This window comes from Aptenodytes patagonicus, chromosome 2 (genome assembly GCF_965638725.1).
Source record: "Aptenodytes patagonicus chromosome 2, bAptPat1.pri.cur, whole genome shotgun sequence".
In the NCBI taxonomy this organism is placed as follows: domain Eukaryota; kingdom Metazoa; phylum Chordata; class Aves; order Sphenisciformes; family Spheniscidae; genus Aptenodytes; species Aptenodytes patagonicus.
In genome coordinates this window covers 3,651,198-3,678,990 of record NC_134950.1, presented here as the reverse complement: position 1 = coordinate 3,678,990, position 27,793 = coordinate 3,651,198, and the positions used below count along the sequence as shown (strand labels likewise).

At 40.4% G+C, this 27,793-nt stretch overlaps 1 protein-coding gene across 1 annotated transcript in view; it reads left to right on the top strand.

The window, feature by feature from the left end:
- DENND3 (DENN domain containing 3) overlaps positions 1-27,793 on the top strand; it is a 47,446-nt gene that overhangs the window by 3,434 nt on the left and 16,219 nt on the right. Inside the window, exons 2-10 of the mRNA XM_076329026.1 lie at positions 1,675-1,948; positions 2,709-2,824; positions 3,323-3,462; positions 9,940-10,051; positions 11,664-11,783; positions 13,263-13,481; positions 14,903-15,024; positions 21,665-21,820; positions 24,596-24,692. Of these exons, the coding sequence (XP_076185141.1) occupies positions 1,675-1,948; positions 2,709-2,824; positions 3,323-3,462; positions 9,940-10,051; positions 11,664-11,783; positions 13,263-13,481; positions 14,903-15,024; positions 21,665-21,820; positions 24,596-24,692 (1,356 nt within the window). The remainder of the gene's footprint in view (positions 1-1,674; positions 1,949-2,708; positions 2,825-3,322; positions 3,463-9,939; positions 10,052-11,663; positions 11,784-13,262; positions 13,482-14,902; positions 15,025-21,664; positions 21,821-24,595; positions 24,693-27,793) is intronic.

Below are 27,793 nucleotides of genomic sequence, written 5' to 3'. Positions count from 1 at the left end.
GAAAACCTCTGCAGGGCAAATCTGCCAAGTCGACATTGTTAGTGTTTGAGTAGGTCTGTGTTTTTCTTGCATAACAGCCTCAGGGCTGAGCCTTAATTCTTAATTTCCGTCTGCAATGTTTAGCTGCATGTTATTTTGAGAGTGATCATGTTGGATTTATCTGCTTTTCCAGTTTCTTCACTTGAAATGGATGTCAGCTGCCAACTAAGGAGAATGACACTTGAAGTTTTTAGCATGGCAGGATATGGCACTCAGTACCCCAATTTGTAACATGCTTTTTTAAAGTCATTACTATCTTTTGAATATCCCAGTGGATACTTATCTGCACTTTTATCTTTTCCACTCTTAATTTCTTTGTAGTTCAGACTCTGTATGTTCATTAAAAGAGTGTTTTTTCAATTCTTATTTTTATTGAAGTACTTTCTTTCAAGTATCCTATTATAGAATACGGTGGAGCTTAAGATACAGTAACTAATATATCATGGAGGTAGGTATGCCTTCTCATTTCTCCTATGCTCAAATGTGAAGAAGACTACTGGTGGACTCATCTACTAAGACAAATAAGCCGAGACTTTCTGTTCCAAAACTTGAGAGAGGCCGACATTGGTTCTCAAGGAGTATCTTAAATACAAGTAATACCGATGCATCATGTCTGAAGGTAAAAGCAGCATGTATGCTTCATCTATCTTTGAATCGGTTAGCAAAAAGTTGAGAATGAAACAGCTTTTTAGCCACAGTGAGGCTTGCCTTTCCTGTTTCCAAATATCCGTTGACTAAACAAAGCTTTTACTTGCTGTTTTGACCTTGCAGGAAGAATTAAAATTGCAGTGAAGTAATTGAAAAAGCAGCTACTTGTCTCTACTATATGGTCAAGAATACAAAAAGTGCTCCCAAGTACAAGGAAATCTCCTGATCAATTCGTCCACAAGTTTTTCATAGCGAGGCAGCAAGGACTTTCAGTGCAGTAGTACTTTACAAAGCTGCCTACTAAAAAATGCTGTAGTTTCATACATGCTCTTGGGATGCCTGTTCCACTTAGTCATCAGTATACAGAGAAATTTTCATGGCTTCATGTTGTACAGTGTCTTAAAATTGTGTTTATCGTAACAGTGATTGTTGGTTTTAATTGTACTTTCTTAATTGCCTTATAAAGTTAAAAGTTGTCTTGTGAAAGCTTGTGTGGGTGTTTATTTTTTTTTCTGTAGAGGAAAAACATAGCTTTTCCTAAAGTTGAAAGAAGACTTATCTAGGGAGTTCAGCTGTTTTTCTTTGTTTTCATTTATTTGTTGCCTGGTTTCTCTTACTACCAGTGTTTATTTTAAGTATAGCTGAAGTATACCCTAGCGCTTCAAAGGAGGAAATACTGTATTTGATATTTGTTAGCTTTCTTATGCCAGAGGCATAATTTTGATATGGTGCATTTTGAATGATGAAGAATTATTTTTTGCCTACTGAAAATGCCCAGAGTGTTCCCCTTGCATTAATATATGGAAAGCAAGAAATTAGAAGGAAAAATTAATTATTTCGGAAGGAGAAAAAATATATTCTACACCCACAATTTTAGGGGTAAAGAGAAAACAGGGCTAAAAATAGGTTTAAAAAAAACCTATCAGGATGAGCGTCAACTTAGCATTGTTTGCATTTTTTGGTTTTGTGTTTGGTTTTTTTTTATAGGCTACTCAGAGAAAACCCAAAAGTCTTCCTCCCCTTGATCCAGAAGTTCTTTCTGTATTTGTGCCTCCGTTTATCAGCAGAGACGATATTCAGGTGATTAATGCTGGTAATAACTTGAATAAAAGTAAACGCCGGTCTTTCCGAAAGAAAAAAGAGAGACCGAAGATTGAAAATGTCAAGAGTCTCAATGGGGAGCAGAAAGCACCTGACACTGAAGATATTACGGTTCCAAAGGACATTGATCTTATTGGTTTGCCACAGCTATGCTTCCCAGGTACGGTAGGGTTTGCACTTCTTAATGAGAACTGTTTTAATATATATTTGTTGATCCATAGTACAGCCATTTTTTTTTTTTTATGATCATCTTCTCTATCTCTTTGTATTTCACAGTATAAAAAAATGTGTTTGCTTGTGAGCATGTCAGTGATGAAAGCAGCTGTTACCTGAATGGGGTGCCCTTACTCTGTATGGCTATGTTGTGTGAAACAGATCTATTAGCAATAGTAGCTGCAACAGCTGCAAGAGAGGGAAGCTGAAAGTCACTTTAGCCTTTATTGGTAAATCTTGGTTTGAGTGAAGTGCGCACACGCACACACTTTTAAATCCCCGCTCCCTCCCACCCCCCTCCAAATGACTGAGCACTCTTTCACTTTTCATTTGGTATTAAGATATACCTGAATTAGTGACTGTTTCCTCCAGGTTTAATTGCAGAAATTTTAATATGCATGTCATTATTGCAGACCTTATAAATATCTTGAACGGAAAAAAAAAAAGTGAACAAAACTCATCTATTGTATTTTGCCACTTAAAATGCAGAATAATTATATAATATTTTTGCTTCTTCAGTAACGTGCAGCTTACAGCCTTTGTAACAACTCTTAGATCAAATGGATTGCATATGTGCATTTTAATCCCTTAAAATGAGACACTTCTCTTGAAATCAAGTGGAAATGTGCAGTATTTGTCATGAATGGCTTTTCAAGCAGCTGTAGTTAAATATGTAGTTAAAAAAAAGGTTTCTGCCTTCATTGCAGGAGGACTTTATATAGCTTCTGAATCAAAAGAGGACCACATTCATTTCCTGGTCTTCACAGATGTCTGTGGTAACAGAACATATGGTGTTGTTGCACAGTACTACCAGCCTATGCAAGTATGTTATTTAACTCATGCTTTTATTAAAACATAATAGAAGATATAAAAAAAACCACTTTGAGAATAATGTCAGGTTTAATTTATGAAATTAGTTAGCAGATATGTCTTTATGTTAGCAGGAATACAGAACAAAGCATACTTCATATTGCCATTGTAAATTAAGCACATTGGAACAGCATTGCTTTAGGAAAAACTGTTATGGATTTCATTTAGGAGTTTTGAATATTTAGGAGCAGACTTTGTCCCTTGGACATCTTTGTTTGGTGAAGATTGTACCCTGTGTTCTTTCTAGATATCTTTTGCACTGAAATTCTCTTTAATACCTATGTCTAAGTCTTGTAGGCTGACATTTTTCTGAAGAGCTTAAGGGAGATAGGCATCCAAATCCCCTTGAAATTCAGAGGGAATTGGGTGTCATATCTCTAGGGTTCTCAAGAAAATATCAGCCATAAATTCATGATTAACATAAACACATTAATCTGTAGTTTTCTTGCAGGATGGCTGTATTTCCTCGAACGGGCAGGCCCACTGGGAATCTGCGCAGACTGGGAAGATGCCTGTCTGTTTTGTACCGTTCGCTATTTGTGTTATATCCAGATATCCATATTTTAATGCCCTCAAAGATTGTCTCTCTTGGTAAGACTTGCTATCCTGTGTTTTTCTCCTGGAAATAACTGTGCAGGTTTTAATACATGAATTTGCATGATGTGGTCAGGATAGCTGCATAACGCTAAAGTTGGCGTTAGTTTTAAGTTATGGTAGTGTGAGATGTGTGGGAGAGGAAAAGAAGAAATGTAATGTGAATGTTACCCAGACAGTAAGCACAAGTTCTAAATATCAAGGAAATTAGTTATGATGTTGTCTTCATTTTCTTTGAGGATTTTGGTAAGTCTAGAAAATACTAATTTGCAGGGAACAGATTTCTCAAAGATTTTGTTTTTTTTGGAAGAGGGTTAACTGTAATTTTGCCACGCCGGTGAAAATCACTTTGAAAGCACAAAAACCTCTTTATAATGCACCAAATAAATGTCATAAGAACATGAATATATGTATTGATAAGCAGTTAATGACACTTTATTCTTTAACTAAATAATCCAAGTCCCTTGAGGGAGTATAGTGGTTACTTGGCTGTTGTAGAACTTAGGAGAGAAAATCTTAGGATACAAAGTACTTCGCTGGTTAGAAACACTCAAATACTCCACAATGTAGAGGAGTTAAAGTATAAGTGAACATGGGTCTGTCTTGTTGTTTAGTAATTTAACTTATTTTGAGGTTGTGTGTTGCTTTATTATTAAAATCTGTGTGCTTCTATTCTGAAGTGGATTAAAAACTCCTTGCATCAGGGAGCCTGTCCCTGTATATTGGACATTACTGGGTAATCTTCACTTGCAGACCTGTAGTCCAAAGGTAGAAGAGTTTTTTTTTTTTTTCCACTAAATTCCAGTCAAGCTTTCTAGAGTCACATATGAAGTCAGGTGTTTTCCTTTTGCAGGTATTTGCTTCTTATATGTAAGTTGAAAGATGTTAGGGTTTTAGGTCAGAGCTTCAATCTTCCAGTTTGTTCTGCCGGCAGTCAGTATGCTGAGCAGATGAACAAGCAAGGGTGTGCTTCCTGGGTGCTAGCTGAGGTGCATCACTAGCCCCTAACCTGACTCTATACCAGGATGAGACCTGAGCACTCATTTCCCCACCCCGTGCACCTCTTCTTCCTAATGCTGTGGGCTTGGATCTGGCTGGAGCACTGGGCTGGCTTTCCCTGATTTAGATGAAGAGAGCCCTGGAGGAACAAAGCAGTGCTTTCCTCTTGGGCAGTTCAGACGTTGCCTCCAAAAAAGCTGTGATACCAGAAATGAGTCATGCTGGCAGCCCTTAAGTATGAGCAAACACACTGCTACTGCTGTTCATGCTACCTCTGCGCTGTCATTTTCAAAGCATTAGTAAAGGGGTTTAATGTGGACAAGTGACTTCAACATGGTGGAAACTAGGTATTCACAGGTTAGTGTGAAATCGAGATAATCAGTAAAATAAAAAGGAAATGTTTGTTTCCCTTTCTCCTTTCCTGCCCAGATCACTTTTTCCGCTCCTTATGTTTAAGTCAATTACATCAGCTGTTGGTATGGCAGGAGCTGATTCATTGCTGCCTTTTTATAGTCTCAAATCTCAAGTAAATGCTAATCTGCATAGGTAACTCTTAATAGCTATATATCTGAGCTGTGGTGCTTTACTGTTTATATCCAGTCTTTATAATAGGATTCATGCTGCTTTTATACTGTGAACTCAGCCTGTATGAGAGCTCACTACACGCTAGCTTTCCACTGGGTGGGAAATAGTATAGATTCAGCTTTACAGTTATGGTGTTCATCAGTGGTTTATATAGTATATTCATAAATGAGTAATCTCTTCTCTGAAGTGAGACATCTCTGAGCTGGGAGAAGCAGTCAATTTGCGAACAGATTTTTAAATAGCCCACTAAGGGAGAAGTGGGAAAAATGTTCAGGAAAACCATGGAAAATTCTAGAGTTTACTAAAATGCTTCTAGGTCTCGTAGTTGTTTAGAACAGGCAGGAACCAGGTGGAGTTAACTCCCTAGAGAAGCAAACTTCTGCCCCTGAGTGGGTATTTTCAACATTATAATTAAACATCTCTGCCTTGATCATATATAGTAGGTTTTTGCACCTATTTAAAGCATTAGCGTCCAAGCTAACTACTATGGATGGCTTTTCCCTTTAAGCTGAGTCTGTACTGGTTTCTAAGGAGAGTTCAGATTTGTCAGTAACCTACTGTCCTGGTTTCAGCTGGGATAGAGTTAATTTTCTTCCTAGTAGCTGACATAGTGCTGTGTTTTGGATTTAGTATGAAAATAATGTTGATAACACACGGATGTTTTAGTTGTTGCTAAGCAGTGCTTACACTAGTCAAGGACTTTTCAGCTTCCCATGCTCTACCGACTGAGAAGGCTGGAGGTGCACAAGAAGCTGGGAGGGGGCACAGCCAGGACAGCTGACCCCAACTGGCCAAAGGAACATTCTATACCATAGAATCATAGAATCATTAAGGTTGGAAAAGACCTCTAAGATCATCGAATCCAACCGTCAACCCAACACCACCATGCCCACTAAACCATGTCCCTAAGCGCCTCATCTACACGTCTTTTAAATATTTCCAGGGATGGTGACTCAACCACTTCCCTGGGCAGCCTGGTCCAATGTTTAACCACTCTTTCAGTAAAGACATTTTTCCTCACGTCCAATCTAAACCTCCCCTGGCGCAACTTGAGGCCATGGGGATGTCACCATGTGACGTCATGCTCAGTACATAAACTGGGGAAAGCTGGCGGGGGGGGCAGTGATTGCTGCTCAGGGACTGGCTGGGCATCGGGTGGTGAGTGGTTACATCACTTCTTGTTTGGTTTTTTGGCTCCCCCCTTCCTGGGTTTGTTCTCTCCTTCCCTCTCCCTCTCTCTCTTCCCCTCTCTCCCCCCCCCCCCCCTACAATTTGTTGTTATTGTTATTATTTCAAGTATTAAACTGTTCTTATCTCAACCCACGAGTTTTCTTACTTTCGCTCTTCCAATTCTTTCCCCCATCCCACTGCGGGGGGAGGGTGAGCAGGTATAGGTAGGAGGGAGGGTGTGGTGCTTACTTGCCAGCTGGGGTTGAACCATGACACCTACCATCTAAGCTTTAAGTGATTTGTAAATATGTGAATAATTATAGGGGAGTTGTCAACAGGACAAGAGCTTTCCAGGTTAGTACTCTGTGTTGTCCTCGTCATTTAACAGGGAAATTTGTCATACAGTTGCACAGCTCTTCTGTCTCCTTTTTGCTGCTGCATCTGGATGTAAGATTCAAGTGTGTGTAACTGGCAGGAGAGGGGGAATACAAGTGACAAAGCTGCATTTGGTGCTGGCGTTTCCCATGGTACTGGAAACTCAGCTGGTTATGTTTCCATGATATTTTCTTCTGGATTTTTTTTTTCCCTAAATCTCATAATCACCACATATTTTCCTTGATACTATTTGACAGTTAATTTCAGAAAGTCTGCCCTTCCGTTTTTGTTTTTTTTTTTTTAAAAAAGTATTCTACTGTGCCGGAGTATACTTGTGTGGGAGGAAAGGAAGGGGTGGAGAGGTACCGTTTTTCCTTATTTTGGTGTGTTACTGAAACTTTTCCATATGGCATGAAAGAGCTGCTGGGATGTGTGGCTGTTCTGAATGGAATATAAGCAATTACAGTAAAGACCTCGATATATTTTGAGCAGCTGTACAGCTAGGGATGTTTCAACTTTTTGTAACATTACAAAACATTGACATTGTTTTCCTGTAAACCAGAAAGGGAGTTATTTTCACCTTGGATGCCTTAGCTGTAATCAGGTGGCCAGTGGGTTAAGAATCTAATTAAATGTTTTCATTGACCAAACGTACTCAAATAGTAGTGCCTGGTACACTTAACAAATAATAACACCTTCAACAGCATACTTGTATTCTTGGTATGCTTCAGTGGTGTTTTGCAGGATGCTTCAACTGATTAATCATTCTGCGGCTCTGGGGATTTGAAAACACTTGCAGGTGGACCTCAGACCACCTATTTCTACTGTGTAGCCCTTTCCTCGTGGGAACTGGTGAAAAAAATACTATTTGTTATTGCTAATGAAGGCCTGATGTTGAAGTAGCATCTAAAGGGCTTCTGCTTCCATTCAGGACCTTTTGGCAGCAAAAGATTTCCTTTTCCTCTGGAATTCTGCTGTGCATAGCTTATTTTCTCCAGGACCTGCAGTGTACGTGATTGCTTATAGGTGGGGTGGTACTTGTTTTCATTCAGAAGAGTCTTCAAAAGTATTTTATTGCCATAAGAATTCCCAGATAAAACCTGGGTTCCTAAACTTTCTCAAATGGCAGAGTATAGTAGAAATCACAACTGAAAACTGAGACACAAAGGCAATGTCAAACTATAAATCCATGTAGGTGCTTTGAACTACAAGGGGAACTTGCAAACTTTCATCATAGTAACAAAGGTCTTCATATTCTGTGTAATTAAATTTTTTAACTAATTCATGTATTACTTGCATACAGTGCTTCCAAATCCAGAACAATTTGAATGGAGTGTGTCTGCCTCTCTCCAAAGCAAGCAGATGTGCATATAGACCATTTCACAACACTGTGGCTGTTGGATTATTCTACATCATTATTTGAAACGGTTCAGTTTTAAATGGAGAGGTTTTGGCACTTTGCACAGGTAGTTTTACCTCAATCTGTTACACTACATGAAAAGTGAAATATTCCTGGCAGTAATCTTCATCTGGATGAACTCCCGTCTTGGATGGATGAATAGGCTCCATTCAAACAGTAAATCTTCCAACCTGTGTATCAGTCCTTTCAGCTGCCTTGAGAAAAGGTGGAAGTGTGCAAATAGCTCACAGCATTGAGGCAGTACAAAGGACCTATTCTTAGATGTTCTTGCTTTCTGAAACATCTGTCTGTGGACAGTTAATAGAGGTAATGGAAGGTTCATAAACTCCTTAGCTCTCTGCTTTAATGTTTCAGAGATTACTTCATTTATTTCAGCGGACGTTTGCAGTGCAGAGCTGTCAGCTGCTGTTACATTGAATTAATGGGCACAGTGTACTGATTAGGGAGCTCTTACCGTCCTTTCTGTACATCTGCTGCTTTTTCAGCATTGGGGTCAGGTTGTTTCTGTTGTAACATTTACTGGATGTGTTGATACGTGCTTTTTGTCTCAAAAAACCCTAACAAACAAACAAACAAAAGGCAGGTTTACCTATGCTGTTAGGCCACATCTAAGGTGTTACTGAGTGTGACAGCATATTTGTTTAAATTGATGACTCTACCGTCTGGTTTTCTTTGATAATTCTTAAATTGCCCTCCCCCTGCCTCCTCTGCACCCCTAAATAGCTGATGGGCTTTTTGGGAGTATGTGTAACAGCCTAGCACTCAGCCCAGGGCAGTTTCCAAATGTGAATTTAGTAAACTTAAATGTCTCATTAATCCAATTAAAAGATCAGTAATATATGACAGAATATTTTTATTCAGGAATCTAAATGCCATACACAAATATGATGTCCTGGATTCTAATATATCTCTCGACCTATTCAGTTGCTTTCTAGACCACTTTCTTCCTGAAGAGCAAGTACTCTTCTGCAGGAAACCGGTAAAACTGCAAACTGAAATAAAACCTCAAGGGAGAATATAACCATATTAAGTTCCTAGTTTCCGGATATATAGATTTTCAGGTTTAAATTTCTGATTTTGTAAAGGTTTGGGGTCCTTTTTTTTTTTTTTTTGCTATAAACATGCATGTGAATCTTATATTGAACAAAATGCCCTTTCTGACTACAAATACCTAACTTCTTAATTGTTACATTTCAGAAATGTTGTTGGACTTAACGGTTTGCAGTCGTAATATCATGTATGTTTAAATGTTCATGAACTGATCTGGCATATAATATAAACTGCATGACCTTTGTGGCTTTGACACAGCTAGGGTAATACAGTTCTAAAATAGAAACATTCAGTAGGTTTGCACAACTGTATTTGTTCTTTGTATGGGTAGGAACAACAGCAAAGAGCAGTGTTCATGCAGGCCTAGGCCTTATGCTAAATATGGCTCTTGCTTCACATTCCTCTGCAGTTAAGCCCATATCTACAACCTCTCTCTTCCTCTGCTGTTTTCCATCCCAGAGCTGATGTCTGATGCTTGGGATGGGAGAAACACCATGGCACTATGTTGCAGCTGTGGGTGTTTTGTTCCTCAAGCAATCATCTCTGTAAGACACTTCCTTCAGCTGTGTCTCACCTCTAGGTTTTCTTTGTCATCATGAGACCCAGTGTGCCATCTGCATCCTCTGATATATATGATGCAGTACTATGTTATGCATGGAAGTAAAAACCTGCTTCTGACACAGCAGCATCATTAAAATTAAATGGAACCGCTAAAGTAGCTGATAAATTAGAAATTAATTAGCTGGAATAATAGCTTCATTGCTCCTAATATATTTATTTAGTTTTTAGTTCTAGTTTATCAGCAAAAAGGCTTTTTTTTTTTTTTCTGTTTGCATGTTACTATTTATACGTAATTTTCTGTAATTTAATTTCAGCTTACTAGTGCAACTGCGACCTTTCAAGGATTTAGATGTTGAGGAGCATATAAAAGAATTTGCAGCAAAATTATTTTTAATACCCAGCCCGCCACCAGGACCACTCCACTTGGTAATTACTGATGCTGAATTTCATAATTACTTTAACATTATGTCTTATAAAGCACTAAGATGTTGTTTTCTATAAATTGGGGGAAATTCTTCACTGTCAGGTCAGAGACTTTACTTGCCGATATGAAGCTGATGTCAACACCTGTGCTTTGAAAATAAGGCTATGCATTATTAGTACATGAAATAATGGTGTGACTAGGGTGCAGGCCTGAGCGCTGGCATACCAGTTGGTCATGCTGTTTAATTTTTAATACTCTTCTGGGAAGGATTTGGCTCATGCCAACTATTTACTGTCTGAGATGATGCCTGGGTAGGTCTGGAGACAGCATAATCTAGTTTTTGCTTTCTAGAGGGGCAGCCCACATAATCTCTAGTAGAAGTGGTTGGAAGCTCCAGTCTGTAACTGCTGTGTAAGAACGGAAGCTTACCTTTTGCCTGAACAGTATGCCATTGCCATCTCATTGAATACACATGTATAAACTCCAGTAAATCATGTAACTGCCACTCAACCAAAGTGTGGGAGTTCCCTATCTTGTGTCTGATATCGAGACATCCTGTCTGATGTGGATACTCATGGCTGTCATCTTGATTGTGTGATGGGTGGACGTGCAGTGGTGTGACTGAGAAGTAGTGCAGTCCCTGTGAGAGAAAAGAGGCCAAAGAAATAAGTTGCTGGAACAACGCGTACAGCTCTGGACTTGTTCTTTTCTTGTGTCTGAATGACTCTGGGGAAGCAGAACCGTGTGTAGTGGATTAAATATTCTGGTGAGTGGATTAAATGTTCTGGATTGGCTGCTGCCTGGGTAAGACCTAGCTGAGAAGAGAAACTCACGTAAACATTTGCATTCAGTGTAGAAGCTGAGATGTGTGGGCTGTATTTTCTTCTTTACAACCCTTCCCAAGTCAAGCTGTAAGTTAGCTGGGTCAGTGATTTCAGCACACTCTCTTTTGTCTACTGAGATGGCTTCTAGGGAAGCAGTGCTTCAGCCATGGACTTCTCATGAGCTGCTTTCCTTGACCCTGGGATGAGGGGTTAGGAGTGGAGGAAAAAATAGCATAGCTGGAAAATTGTCTGAATGATTGGCTGAACCAGCTGCTAAGTGCTGAGATATGGAGCACGTGCAGGATTTGGCCCCCAGAGATTTGAGCTGGAGTATTTGTAAGACTGATAGAGCTCATTCATTTTGGCTTTTCTGTCTTCTTAATGTGAGCACCTATGCTCAGTTCTTTTGTTCATATTTTTTCTATTTCCTGTATGAATTTTATCAATACTTTTGATTTCCCAGTTGTGGCTACAAATATAAATTCCATTATTTCATTATGCTTATAACAAAGCAAGTTTAATTCTGTTAAAAGAATGTATATATTTTTTTTAAAGTTTTATTGGCTAAACAACCTATGAGAATGAAAGGAGACAAAGTCCATGTTAATCTTTCAAGCTAATTATTATGTCTTTTAATATTTCCCTCTCTATTTCAGTTTTCTGCAGTATGCAAATATCTGTCTTCTTGCTCTCAATGTTAATATTTTGTAGTTGGAACTAAAATCCCAAATTAAATGTGTTGTGGGAACATTTTCATTAAGAAGTAAATGGAAAACATCTGTTATTACAGGTATTTAATATGAAACCACTTCAAATAATAATTCCTTCACAAGAGGATCCGGACAGTCCAATTATTGATTTGGATCTTCATCTTCCGTTGCTGTGTTTCAAGCCACAACAGGTGCTGCAGGTAAAACTAACTGATACTTTAAAATGTATTAGAGATTGACAGTACTGGTAAGTGGTGGTTTAAAAAGAAATCAGGATGTTTAGTTACCCCAAAAACATTATAAAGCCAGGAATTCAGAATAGTGTTAGTTCTGCATATTAGAGATATGGCACAATAAAATATACTTATTACAATATTTTGTTATTTATAGACCAGATTAGATTAAGTCATATTGGATTTCTTTCTCCTATGGTTTAGCAATAGGTGCTAAATTTCTTAAGAGTATATTTTAAAATAGAAATGCTGATTTGACAGATTTTATTTTGAATTCTCATTACATGCATTTCTACAAGATTCATAAGAACCTTTTTCATGTGTAAGAAAGGGACAAATCCCAAGAAAGGGACCTGCAGGGTGAATTGGTAACAGTTGGCACTCATATAAATAAAGTGTAAATGGTGTAGAAAAACAAGAAAATACAAAAAGCTATTTGCAAATAATTTTTTCAGTTCTTCATAGAATTGTACAATAATTTTGGTTTGGAGCATCCTTTGTAGGTTTCCTGATCCAACCCCCTGCTCAAAGGCCACTTGTGAAGTTAAATTAGGTTGCTCAAGGTCATCAGTATTATTGGTGCCACTTCCTCTAAAAAGAGCAGATTAGAGGCCTCTTTCCAGGGATGCTTGTAAACCTCCTCAGTCCTGAAAGTAGGCAATACTGGCTTATTTTTTTTGGATATGCCCATTCTTCCACCCATGTGGGCTTCTGCCCACATGTGCATGTTATGAATAAAACTTCCGACTGAAATAGTCTATTCTATTCTAAATCCTGAATGGTCCTCTGCAACTGGTGCATCTTGAACATGGAGTTTTATGTGTTAGCCCCTCTGCGAGATGTCCCATGTGTGCCATTAGTCGTCTTGGTTTGAATTCATCCCACTTAACTTGAGGCATCCGAGTTTGGTGCTTAGATGCCATTGGGTCCCTTTCTATCAGTGGAAAAAGGTGGACGTCTCCAGATAGCTTCCTGAATTGCTCTGTGAAAGCACTGCTCTCCAGTGGCACTATAAGGAATGCGACTAGCTAGAGTCTTGAACAGATGTTTGGCTGAGATGTCTAAAACCTAGATAGTCTTTGTGTCCATCATCAAAGACAGGTTTGCTTATATTCTTCATCTGGGTACTTTCTACAGCCTAATACTGAGAAAGGCAACAGGTCTTCTGAGTAATTCCAGCTAAATCCTAGCCTTGCTGACATTGGTGGCAAAACTCTCATTGACTTTCAGTGTCAATTACATTTTCTTTCCTTTTCTGTTTTCCTCTCTTCTTAATTTTGTAAGAATCCTTAAGTGGACATTATTTCAATTTATAAATATGTAAGGTAGCTATTAGAAAACAGAACTTGTGAGGCCAAGTTTTGCAAGCAGATGAAATATTTGTGCTTAGCTAGTATGTTCTAGATATAACTCTTTGTAAACATTTAGCATTTTTGTTTTTTCCAGATTATGACCTGTATTTTGACTGAGCAGAGAATAGTTTTATTCTCTTCTGATTGGGCTCTGTTGACACTTGTTGCTGAATGCTTTATGTTGTACCTTCATCCTCTTCAGTGGCAACACACTTTTGTGCCTATTCTGTCTCGTCAAATGCTGGATTTCGTAATGGCCCCAACATCTTTTCTTATGGGATGTCATATTGATCATTTTGAAGAAGTTAGCACGGTATGTTTTAGACAATTACCACTCTTGCTGTACACTTTCACTGCATTTGTCCCCTTACTTCTTTCAGATGCATCTAGAAACTGGCTTTTGTTATTTAGGTGTGTGAGAAATGAAGAAATTAAAAGTAATGGAACCATACTGATGTGACCACTGGCTTATTGGAGAAAACTTATTGTTGTATCCCTTACATTTCTCTTCTTTGCAGGATAATATGATTTTTGGAGTTCAAGTTTCATTTGGAGAAAAATTGTACTTACATGTTGTTTATATAGTATAAATAAGTTTCCCTTCAGATCAGTGAGGTTATTTTTCGCTCAGAGTTGTGTGGGATGAATTAGGTGCCTTTTCCAGGCATCTGGGTTAAGAATTGAGCATGCACTTGAAAATACTCTAATGATGCTGCTGTTCCCCATAGTGGAGTTAAGTATTTAATAAAATAAGAAAGAAAAAGCAACGTAAAGAATATAACCTCACAATTTTTCTGAGGGTTTTTTTATCTTCTTTCTTCAGAATCTTATTTGACTAAGCCTCTTTCAGTGGGTAACATTAATCTTGGTTACCCAAAAAGATTTAAGAAAAACTCAGCTTCATAGTGGAGGGCTAATGTGAATATACCTTTTTGAGGGTGTCACATAGGGTGTCTGTGAGTGTTCAAAACTGAACACAGAAAAATTGTGTAAATTTATATTAGATGAATGCATCTAATTATAAGCCAAAGTGAAACTGGTCCATCTAGGCAAGTCCAAAATGAACAAAGAATTAAGTTAAAATGAAGCAGATAAATATTTATTTTAGTTAGCAGTAAGATGGTGTCACTATCAGAAATAAGTACGGATTAGAGAACACTGATATAATTTGAAAGATTTTATGTTTGCTTATATATAGCTGTGTTGCAGTCTCATCTTTAAGGTTATTAAAATTGCAAACTGAGAGATCAGCATGGGCTTTACCTCCATGTGACTTTTCGTGCATTGGCATGTGTTTCTGTGTTTGAGACTAATACATAAACCCTCCCTCTCCCTGTCATCCCACAGGGTAAGTACAGGAGTAAATGCTGAACAGAGAAAGCTTTCCGGGAGCATCTTTGTGTACATATATATGGTTTTATACATATCTTCATAATGTATACCTTTTCAAGGATGGGCTTAGAGATCCAGTATTAATTTAATACTACATGAAGCACATATTAGGTTACCAAATGTTTATATACTGAGATTAATATCTATGAATTTAATGACTTTTTTTTTTCTTGAAAGTAATTGTTTAGTTATACATATGATCTTCTAGTTGGGGAAGAAAGTCCTTTTCTGGTTTACCTTTTTGCTGAAAATATTCATTGTCTGAGGAGTAAATAAAGGAGAAGTAAATGTTTTTTACAATATAAGTATATTTACAGTCATTCTATTTTCTTTTGTTAAAAGGAAACTGAAGACTTAATTCTAATTAATATAGATAATGGAGATATTACACATTCAAAAATGGCTGAAGAGGAACCTGAAATTCCAGATGTTCCAGCACAAGCAGCAGAAACTTTCATAAAAAGGTGAAAAGATTTTGAAGTTGTGTTTATCTTAGTGCATAAATCATGCTAGATCCTCTTTCTAAGTTTTTTATTTTGTATTATTAATTATTATATTATTTCATTCATATAAAAACACTGTATTTGATAAGGGCAAATAGAAAATTTCAATTAATTAATAAACAAGTAACTTTAAGCAGTCGTAATCATAACCATATTATTTTGCAATACCTGAATGCTTGTTCCTTCTTATTACTGATACTGATTATTCTCTGAACTTTACTGTTCTTTACACAGAAGACTGAGTGCATGTCCTGGTTTCGGCAGGGATAGAGTTAATTTCCTTTCTAGTAGCTGGTACAGTGTTTTGGATTTAGGATGAGAACAAAGTTGATAACGCACCGATGGTTTAGTTGTTGCTAGGTAATGCTTACACTAGCCAAGGACTTTTTAGTTTTCCATGCTCTACCGACTGAGAAGGCTGGAGGTGCACAAGAAGCTGGGAGGGGGCACAGCCAAACTGACCAAAGGGACATTCCATACCATGCGACGTCATGCTCAGTACATAAACTGGGGAAAGCTGGCCAGGGGTGCCGCTGCTCAGGGACTGGCTGGGCATCGGTCAGTGGGTGGTGAGCAATTGTACTGTGCCATCACTTGCTTTGTGTATTATTATTATTATTATTATTATCATATTACTATTATTATTATTATCATTTTATTTCAATTATTAAACTGTTTTTATCTCAACCCACGAATTTTTCTCACTTGTGCTCTTCCAGTTCTCTCCCCCATCCCACCAGGTGGGGGGGAGTGAGCGAGCGGCTGCGTGGTGCTTAGTTGCCGACTGAGATTAAACCACGACAGTCCTTTTTGGCGCCCAATGTGGGGCACGAAGGGTTTGAGATAATAACAGATTAACCAGAGTGTATTAAAGAACTTATATCTGTTAATAGTTGAGGGTCACAATGTTGGTTTCTCTGTTCTCGATATTGATTTGTATAATCTGCATCGTGCTCTTTTTCCTGCTGTACATGTTAAAGATTGGTGTTGGGTTTTGCAGTTTGCTGTGGTCTGCAGTGAATAGTGATGTCTCGCTTGTGAGGTTTGTTTTTAGAACATTGACCTTGATGTTAGTGTGGTATGTAAACTTCGCAATGAAGCCGTTACTGTACCACGGAGACCATTTCGTGGAGACAACTAGCAATTGCAGTAACTTTTCTGAGAGGTTTTTTTCGGAGGAAATACAGAATGGCAGTGTCACTACCTTCTTCTATGATGTTTCCTCCTTCATTACAGTAACTTTTCAGTATTTTGAACATCTTTGGGTAGTTAAGATACTTTTATTAATACTTCTTGGGAATATTGTTTTGGTTTTGTCTAAAGTTGGTAAGCAATTTAAGAATATCATCCAGAGATCTGCCCCAAGGCTAGATAGTTATGAGTGGCAGGGTGTGTGGGACAAGATGGGCAAGTACCTAGGCCAATGGGCACCCCCAGTGTTTTGGAACTTCACCCCTGAGCAAGTGCAGAATCCTGAAGAGTTAGTAGAATATTTGGAAAAAGTGTGCTGTCACCCTGGCAACTCCAGAGAGATGCAGATCATTGCAACGTGCTGGGGCCTGGCCCATGCCTACCGAGCCCTGTTCAACACCATTCAGTACCCTCAAAGGGAAGAGAAGGTCTCTGGCTCTGACAGTAAAACGGCACGCACTGCAGCTACTCAGACCCGGGCGACAGGCCCTGCGGCCCCTCCGACCCCAGCGACACGCCCTGTGGCTGAACCAAAGAACCAGCCTGTGCCGGTATCAGTTGCCCCTGTACACAAGAAGAAATTTTGGAAGCAGAAGTCGGCTCGTTTAGTAAGGGAGGAAGAAGCTTCTTCTAAAAGGGGGCTGGAGGAAGAAGTGTACGAGACAGATGACACTAGAGAAGGGCCATCACGAGAACGGGAGGAGGAGAGCCGGCCGCTGATCGGGGAGGAGGAAGAGGAAGAACTCATAAACGAGGCAGTGACCACCCAATCTCTATCCCTGAGTGAGCTGTGAGATACACGAAAAGATTTCAGCTGTCGTCCAGGTGAGCATATTGTCACCTGGCTGCTCCGATGCTGGGATAATGGGGCCAGTAGCCTGGAATTAGAGGGTAGGGAAGCCAAGCAGCTGGGATCCCTTTCTAGGGAAGGGGGCATTGACAAAGGGACACGAATCCTCAGCCTTTGGAGGCGACTCTTGTCAAGCGTGAAGGAAAGGTATCCCTTTAAGGAAGATGTCATATGTCGCCCAAGCAAGTGGGCCACCATGGAGAAGGGTATCCAGTTTCTGAGAGAATTAGCTGTGCTGGAGGTGATTTATGATGACCTGAACAATGAACAACTATCCAAAGATCCAGACGAAGTCAAGTGCACACGACCCATGTGGCAGAAGTTTATAAGGAGCTCACCATTGTCATATGCCAATTCATTGGCAGTGATGACCTGGAAAGATGGAGAGGAACAAACAGTGCATGAATTGGCTGGTCAACTCTGGCAATATGAGGAAAGTCTTTCTTCCTCCCTCGTCTCGGCTGTGGAGAAACTGTCCGAAAAACTGTCCCGGGAGATCCAGCAACTTAGAGAGGATAGGTCCTACTCCTCACCTGTACGGACCAGTATCTCGGCTATTAGAAGTAAGCGTTCTTTTGCTCAAGAGAGAGAATATAAAGGGTACACACCATGGGGCACCCTATGGTTTTATCTGCGTGACCATGGAGAGGACATGAGGAAGTGGGATGGGAAACCTACTGCAGCCCTAGGGGCACGGGTACGTGGATTGCAAGGGAAAACAATCACAGAAAGAGGTTCTTCCAGGAAAATTGCTGCTCCACTTTCCAGCGGGCAGTTCCCCAGAGAGAGTAGAAGGGCTGATCTTACTCTTGATCTTAATGAAGAAACTTCTGACTCGTACATACAAGAAATGAGAAATGAGTACTGTGATGAGGATTAGAGGGGCCCTGCCTCCAGCCAGGGGGAGGAAAGGGACAACCGGGTTTACTGGACTGTGTGGATTTGGTGGCCTGGCACATCAGACCCACAGGAGTATAAGGCTCTAGTGGACACCGGTGCACAGTGTACCCTAATGCCATCAAGCTATATAGGGGCAGAACCCATCTGTATTTCTGGGGTGACGGGGGGATCCCAACAGCTAACTGTATTGGAAGCCGAAGTGAGTCTAACTGGGAATGGGTGGCAGAAGCACCCCATTGTGACTGGCCCAGATGCTCCGTGCATCCTTGGCATAGACTGCCTCAGGAGAGGGTATTTCAAGGACCCAAAAGGGTACCGGTGGGCTTTTGGTATAGCTGCCTTGGAGATGGAGGAAATTAAACAGCTGTCCACCTTGCCTGGTCTCTCGGAGGACCCCTCTGTTGTGGGGTTGCTGAAGGTCAAAGACCAACAAGTGCCAATCGCTACCACCACGGTGCACCGGCGGCAATATCGCACCAACCGAGACTCCTTGATTCCCATTCATGAGCTGATTCGTCAACTGGAGAGCCAAGGAGTGATCAGCAAGACTCTCTCACCCTTTAACAGTCCCATATGGCCAGTGCGGAAGTCTAATGGAGAGGGGAGACTAACAGTAGACTATCGTGGCCTAAATGAAGTCACGCCGCCGCTGAGTGCTGCTGTGCCAGACATGCTAGAACTTCAATACGAATTGGAATCAAAGGCAGCCAAGTGGTATGCCACAATTGATATTGCTAATGCGTTTTTCTCAGTCCCTTTGGCAGCAGAGTGCAGGCCACAATTTGCTTTCACTTGGAGGGGCGTTCAGTACACCTGGAACCGACTGCCCCAGGGGTGGAAACACAGCCCTACCATTTGCCATGGACTGATCCAGACAGCACTAGAACAGGGTGGAGCTCCAGAACACCTGCAATACATTGATGATATCATCGTGTGGGGCAACACAGCAGGAGAAGTTTTTGAAAAAGGGAAGGAAATAGTCCAAATCCTGCTGAAGGCCGGTTTTGCCATAAAACAAAGTAAGGTCAAGGGACCTGCACAGGAGATCCAATTTTTAGGAATAAAATGGCAAGACGGTCGTCGTCAGATCCCAATGGATGTGATCAACAAAGTAACAGCCATGTCTCCACCAACTAGCAAAAAGGAAACACAAGCTTTCTTAGGTGTCGTGGGTTTTTGGAGAATACACGTTCCAAATTACAGTCTGATTGTAAACCCTCTCTATCAAGTGACCCGGAAGAAGAACGATTTCAAATGGGGCCCTGAGCAACGACAAGCTTTTGACCAACTTAAACAGGAGATAGTTCATGCAGTAGCCCTGGGGCCAGTCTGGGCAGGGCAAGATGTAAAAAATGTGCTCTACACCGCAGGGGAGAATGGCCCTACCTGGAGCCTCTGGCAGAAAGCACCTGAGGAGACTCGAGGTTGACCCCTAGGGTTTTGGAGTCGGGAATACAGAGGATCCGAGGCCCGCTATACTCCAACTGAAAAAGAGATATAGGCAGCATATGAAGGGGTTCAAGCTGCTTTGGAAGTGGTTGGTAGTGAAGCACAGCTCCTCCTGGCACCCCGACTGCCGGTGCTGGGCTGGATGTTCAGAGGGAGGGTCCCCTGTACACATCATGCAACTGATGCTACGTGGAGTAAGTGGGTCGCACTGATCACACAACGGGCTCGTGATCGAGGGGTGGACTTGACCATGGACACTATTGCACAAGTTGTCCATGAATGCAAAACATGTGCTGCAATCAAGCAAGCCAAGCGGTTAAAGCCTCTGTGGTATGGAGGACGATGGCTGAAATATAAATATGGGGAGGCCTGGCAGATCGATTATATCACACTCCCACAAACCCACCAAGGCAAGCGCCACGTGCTTACAGTGGTGGAGGCAACCACCGGATGGCTGGAAACATATCCCGTGCCCCATGCCACTGCCCGGAACACTATCCTGGGCCTTGAAAAGCAAGTCCTATGGCGACATGGCACCCCAGAAAGAATTGAGTCAGACAACGGGACTCATTTCCGAAACAACCTCATAGACACCTGGGCCAAAGAGCACGGCATTGAGTGGGTGTATCACATCCCCTATCATGCACCAGCCTCTGGGAAAATTGAACGATACAATGGACTGTTAAAGACTACACTGAGAGCAATGGGTGGTGGGACGTTCAAACATTGGGATACACATTTAGCAAAGGCCACCTGGTTAGTCAACACGAGGGGATCTGCCAATCGAGCAGGCCCTGCCCAGTCAGAACTTTTACGTACTGTAGATGGGAATAAAGTCCCTGTAGTGCACATAAAAAATATGCTGGGGAAGACAGTCTGGGTTATTCCTGCCTCAGGCAGAGGCAGACCCATCTGTGGGATTGCTTTTGCTCAAGGACCCGGGTGCACTTGGTGGATAATGCGGAAGGATGGGGAAGTCCGATGTGTACCTCAAGGGGATTTGATTTTGGGTGAGAATAGCCAATGATCTGAATTATGTGATGTTAAGTACTAATTATAGTTATAATAGTTATACTAATAATACACAGATATACTAACCATACTAATAATATTATATGCCATACTAATGTTATTACAATAAGAATCACCCAGACTAATGAAGAATAACTTCAGTGAAACCAAGCAAAGCACAGTGATGATGGTACCAGAACTGACTTCAACATGAAACAATCCAACACCACATACCATCTCCATTTTTCCTGCCCTGGAAGATTATTACGACAGATGGAGCCCGAAGTCATGGACTAAATGAACTCACCGAATGTTTTAGAGGGATGGCCCACAGACGAAGGGAATGATATCTGTGTGTGTGTGTGTATATATATATATATTAAAAAAAAAAAAGGGGGGGGTGGTGATTAATGAAAATGTACTGGAAAATATGAGACTTGAGCATGACGCAGATGGTATAGAATAAGGGGTGGATATTCGGCAGGGATAGAGTTAATTTCCTTTCTAGTAGCTGGTACAGTGTTTTGGATTTAGGATGAGAACAAAGTTGATAACGCACCGATGGTTTAGTTGTTGCTAGGTAATGCTTACACTAGCCAAGGACTTTTTAGTTTTCCATGCTCTACCGACTGAGAAGGCTGGAGGTGCACAAGAAGCTGGGAGGGGGCACAGCCAAACTGACCAAAGGGACATTCCATACCATGTGACGTCATGCTCAGTACATAAACTGGGGAAAGCTGGCCAGGGGGGCCGCTGCTCAGGGACTGGCTGGGCATCGGTCAGTGGGTGGTGAGCAATTGTACTGTGCCATCACTTGCTTTGTGTATTATTATTATTATCATATTACTATTATTATTATTATCATTTTATTTCAATTATTAAACTGTTTTTATCTCAACCCACGAATTTTTCTCACTTGTGCTCTTCCAATTCTCTCCCCCATCCCACCAGGTGGGGGGGAGTGAGCGAGCGGCTGCGTGGTGCTTAGTTGCCGACTGAGATTAAACCATGACAGTGCACTGTGATTTACATGTACTAGTAGGATTTCCAGGAATCTTGTTAGCTTGTCAACACTTACAAATCAATCTTGCACTTTCTCTAGCTGTAAGATGCGTGAGGCCTAAATGACCTTTTCTTTAAAAGGTATGAAAAAAATCATTGGTGTTAGGTTTTAACTTGATAATTTTCTTCTCTGTGTAGAGTGGAGAGTCTTCAGCTGCATTATGATCTAGAGCTCTGCCATCTCCGAGCCAGCACAGATCTTAGTGAACTCCAAATGCGTAGAAGGGCTTGGCAACAGAAACTGAATATGGAAGTTCAGCAAACAACTTTGCAGTTAATTGTTAATATCTTCAGGTGAGTGGATATAGTGTTTTTTATTGTAAGAGCATATGGTACTGGTTAAGACACTTCACTGTCACTGAAAATATTATTTATTTTGTCTTACTTTATAGATATTTTGTAAATCTCTTAAGTTTTGTGAGGGAATGTGAGAAGGAGGTCCTGCTAGCCTGCTGGAATATCAATAATTAATGTATTCAGGTACATACACATTGCCAGGACTTCTTAGATAAAACTGTTCTAATCTTGAACCTGTATGTCTCTTGTATGAAGATTACAGGAAGAGAAGTGCAGTCCTCACCTTTCATAATTAAGAAAAGCTTAAGGCCCAGTAGGGATATTAATTTGTAACTGGAAACACTCTTAGTCACTCCTGTTAGAGGAAAAATGAATTTCAACTGGGACAGGGTAGAAGAGCTGAAAGCAGGATCGGGAGTTCAGAACACTTGGGTGTGTTTTGGCTAACTACAAATTCTGAGAAGGGGTGAGATATCTGGAGACTGCAACCACAAGAGAATGAAGGAGGAAGAGGAACTGTTTCAGCCTAAGGACCGAGTTGGCACAAGAACTTCTGGGTATTTGGGGTGGTTCAGGAGTGACATTTTAATAATGATGTGGAGTAGGTTTGTTTTTTTGTTCCCCCCCCCCGCCCCTAGAAAAAGGTCCAGCTATGCTAATTTTCCTTATTTCTTAACCTAATCTAATGTGTTGATACCCACAGTTGCTTTATCTGGTTGTAAATCCTGCTATTATTTCCTTGTGTTTGTGGAGGGAATAGAAGTGTGGTAGGTGAGTTGTACTAAAAACTGCAGCAAATGGATGGCTGGTTTGCATATGCTTCATTTCTTTCTACATAGGTACTCACATACTTGACCATGAAAATGAAACCGCCTACCTGGTATTTCTAAAGAATCTGATTATATGGACAGAGGTCTGCAAGTAGCTGTGCGGATAAGCATCCCCAGCTATTTCTTGCTGCCTCTTGCTGGAGATGGTGCTCCCCTTTGGATCAGCTACCAGATTGCTCACATGAATGCTCCCTAACACTTTCAGTCAGAAGGTGCTGGGTTAATTTATATCGTCCCAATACCAGGTCTCTGTTAACCTGCTCTCTTTCGTTGGATCAGCTTGGGGAGTGTGCGTACAAGTGGCTGGGCCCTCCAGGGGGACAATAGCTGCTGGGTATGGATGATAGAACAGACTTTACAGCTAGCACAGCTGGATAAGGAAAATGAAATGCATTTACAACCTGATGTGCTACCACTGTGGGATTTGGTGGATTTCAGTGTTTGGCAGCAATATGTTCCAGATAAAGATGAGGAGAAATGCATTTTGCTGCTGACAGCTTGAACTCTTTAACACGCTAAACGCTTGGCTAGAAAAAATGAACAGATGCTTTGCTCTCTAAGAGATAATATATTTTGCAGAGGGGTTGATTCTTTTCTTGTTTTCTTTCTCCTTTCCTTCAAACTTTCTTTCTTTGTTCTTTTTTTTCAGCCTTGTTTCTTCTATCTTCTAATGCTATATATCTACCAACGTCCAGGAGTGAAGGAAAGTAAATCTCTGATACAATTGTGCTGCCAGTTGCTACTGTCTTCAGTGAAGCACTGTAGTATTTTTGTGCGCGTGGAGGTTCCATGTTTAAAGCAAACAATGCTAAATTATGTAGAATTATATAGAACTATATACTTTTACTAACTATCTTTTTTCTGAACCCATATGGCTTGATGAACTGGTAATGGGCTTTTATCACTGATTTATGAAAGACAAGCGATGTATAGGCCTTCTGTCAGGTCTATGCATGGGTATGAGATTCCCCTTTTGTGCTTACATTCAAATTTTAGCTCACCAAATTTTCTTTGTTCACATGTTTTAATGGGAATTTCTTATTCCTCAATACCCAGCATAACTAGATGAAATAAGATGTAATAATAAAAGGAGCCCTGACTTTAGCCACTTGCACATATCTAGCTTAAATAACTATCTTTTCTTACTCTCAGACTTCAGTTCAGAGAACAGCCTTTTTCTGAAAAACTCCCACTTTCTGCTCCTGAAACAATTTATTCTGGCTCACCTTTAGGACACAGAAGTTACTACTGACGCCTGGTTTTCCAGGGATAGTATAGGGCCTCTGCTGTCTGCTGTCACCATGTATATACTAAAATATGCATCGGTTCTTTATCTCGCTTTCTCTTTTATTTCAATAGTTCTGTCTCTTTAGTTTAACACAATTTCCAGTTATTGCTGGCTTTGTGAGCAGAGTTTGAGAGTGCAGCAAAAAATTACATAATCTGTACTATTTCACGTGCATGTTACAGGTGCACTGTAATGGGACAGTGCAAGGTCAGATCACATCTTTCAAATTGCCTATGCGGTTAGGTACACTTGTCTTTTCAGTGCTCCAGATGGGTTGTATGTGATTCAGGAACTGAATGTAAATGTAATTCCAGGATTGGAGCCTAAGTCATGACTTAAATATGTAGATTCTGCTCTGTGTGTTACTAAAATTGATCCCACAGACTCTAAGTGAGTTTGCTGATTTGAAATGGTAGTGTCAGCAGGTAGCCTGTCTCACTTATAAATGAGTTTGCATTCTTTTTCTATGATTCAGTAACTCAGACTTGTTCATTAAAACTGAGTTTGCCTTCTGATACTGCAGCATATTTCTATTTTTCCTTCTGATGCTGCAGTGTATTTCTAGTAGTACCAGTGGGCTGCTGCTACTGCAAAAGTGCAACTTGCTTACAAATCTCCAAGCATATTTATCTATTTATTTATTTTTGTCTCCAGGGAGGTAAAAGACCATCTAAATTACGAACATAGAGTGTTTAACAGTGAAGAATTTCTGAAAACAAGGGCAATCGGAGACCAGCCGTTTTACAAAAAGGTAAATTCAGTGTTAAATATGTTGTGATTCTCTGTTATTAATCTGTATTTTAGGATTAATGCCAAAAATTAGTAGAATGGTCACAGTTTGGTCTGTGTGGTGGTGTTGAACCACCAACTTCCACAGAGTGCTTTACCAAATTTATTTTATTTACTATAAACAGATAAAATAGTAGACAGCATTTTGGAGAGCAAGGTACTATCTAATTCCAGTGCAAATTAAATGTAATTCCTCAGGGGTGAGATTAACCTATGGCAGATGGTCAGTAAAGCTACATCTAAACTGTATTTTAAGCACAGGCACCTGTCCAAACTGTTTGGGCCAAAGCCCATACGTAGACATGAGTTTTCAGCAAGACTGTGAGCACAGCAGAAGGGAGCTCAAATCACACAAATTGAAGTACCTGCTTTTTCTGCAGCCTGAGCAACAGGGCACGGGAGTTGACGATGCCTGCTTGGCTTCAGGCCATGTGCCTGTTTCCCACAGTGTGTCACAGTGAATGCATGCTGCTGACTCTGAGCATGAGTGGCACTGGTGTCCTTAGAGCCTTGCAGTGTGACAGGGCATACAGGACACAGGTTGATTTAGCTGACGTGCTTTACCAGGTAGTATAACCGTAGCTTACTGTTATGTGCTGGTGAAGCCTATGAAGTAATACTCAAATAGTGCATAGCCTCGGGCCAGGCCCAATAGTGCTGGAGGCTAAAGGACAACCTGAAATCCCCAATTAGTTTTTCTTAGCCCTTCTGCTAACTCAGTTTATTAGATACTTATCTGAGTTTAAAACCCTGTAGGGGTGTGAAGCTGTTCCATACAAGCCCTGAGTCCCTTTTGCACCTGCCCTGATCAGCTTGATTCTTCCATTAGCGTAAGCTTGGTCTGCTGAAGATTCAAAATGACTCGATTTTCACGCAGTGTATACAGTGAACCAGGTTTTTATGAAGGATGTAGGTCTGTTTTCCTCTGGAGTATAGACAGTACTGGTGCATGAGTCTACCTTTTATGTAATGGCTTTGTATATCCTAAGGAAATGGGGTGGGTTTAATTTCCTCATTAAAAGGAGAGTGTCTTGGTCACCAGGCTGTAGGATTTAGAGCAGTTCTCCGTGCCCTTGGTGTAGGACTGTTACTGACCATCAAAGGTTGGAGATCCTTAGGGTGTGAAGGAAGGAGAAAGGAAGGGGGAACAGAAGGAAAGGAGCAGGGAGAGAGAGAGAGACTAAGTATGAAGGTTCCTGTGAGAGTATCTTGCAATGTTAGGGTACTTTGCCCAGAAGCAGGAATGTTGAGAGTTTCATCCTTGCAGTTGAGACTGTTATTTTACATTAAACTGTTTGCACCTGATTACATTAATATTTGCCTTCAAATAATTAAGCTAAACTGTTGTGTATGTGAAAAACAGAATTTACATGTTTTAAGGGTTTCTGTCTAGTCACGTACAGTGTTCTAGGAGAATTCGGTCTTGACAGAGCAAGCCAAAATCCAAAGTTATAAACTCTTGTGATTTTTTTTTTTTTAAGTTCATTATTATTAACCAAATAAAAAGTTTGCCTTTGTTAAATGAAAAAATAATTATTTGGAAGACTGTTATCCTGAACTGGGAGGGATCTGGACAGGCTGGATCAATGGGCTGAGGCCAATTGTATGAGATTCAACAAGGCCAAGTGCCGGGTCCTGCACTTTGGCCACAACAACCCCATGCAGCGCTACAGGCTTGGGGAAGAGTGGCTGGAAAGCTGCCTGTCGGAAAAGGACCTGGGGGTGTTGGTCAACAGCCGGCTGAACATGAGCTGGCAGTGTGCCCAGGTGGACAAGAAGGCCAATGGCATCCTGGCCTGTATCAGAAATAGTGTGGCCAGCAGGAGTAGGGAAGTGATTGTGCCCCCGTACTCGGCACTGGTGAGGCCGCACCTCAAATACTGTGTTCAGTTTTGGGCCCCTCACTACAAGAAGGATGTTGAGGTGCTGGAGCGTGTCCAGAGAAGGGCAACGAAGCTGGTGAAGGGTCTGGAGAACAAGTCTTCTGAGGAGCGGCTGAGGGAACTGGGGTTGTTTAGCCTGGAGAAAAGGAGGCTCAGGGGAGACCTTATCGCAGTGTTATGTTTACATAACTCTATGTTCTTAAGGGTCTTTTCTAACCTAAATGATTCTATGGTCAATACCTGATTTCTGAAGTCATGCAAGACATCTTTCTCAGCTTCTTGCACCCTTTGATGCAATTTACATAGTAGTTTTTAACAGATACTTTATTAAGTAGCATCTTACTCTTACCTACTGTAAGACGTGCTGTTATTTAAGCTTCTCAAAAGTAAAATATTATTGAGTTGTGTCTTCATGTTTTTTGGTGATACTATAGCTTGTTTAACAAACCTGTGGGTCAAAGCAAAGGTTTAACAAGGAATATAAGAAAGTGCATCTGCCATTTTACATTTGCTTTTAGTTATGTTCCATGGGTGCATATGAAAGTTACAGAGGTTTACCTTGCTGCTAGAATTTGGCAGTAGGCTCTCTGGAGTAACTGTTTTACACCTGGCAAAAAGATCTCTTCATTAACATCAACACCTTTTTTGCTTCCTGTTTTGTTTCCTACTTCAAAGATACGATAAGAAAAGTTTCTGAACATCCGTTTAAAGGAGATGTCAGTGTGTGAAGGAAATGATCAGAAAAGTATCTCATTTTACTTAAGCAGTAGTTGCCAAACTTGGCAGAATATCTGGCAATTCAAAGATAGCCAACTGATGAATCTTAAATAGGAAATAATGTTTGTTGGATAAAGCTTGCAATACTAGCAAATGTTCTTAAAAACAAACAAACAAAAAGAAAAAATTAAAAAGAACCTATTAATACGTCATCAGGAGAGAAATTAACCGGAAACGTTCTGACCAGGATTTCAAATGAATAGAAATAACTAAAATATTTTCAGTAGCAGTTTCTAATGCTATAAATGAAATAGTGGCAATTTTATGAGTTGAAATTTAAAATTCATTTAAAATTTAAAGTGCACATTTAAGAAGAACTTTGAGCAGTTGACTCACTTAAATACAAAATAACATAGTGGCACATTTGCTTTCAAGTAAATCTTAGAAGATAACACAATACGGA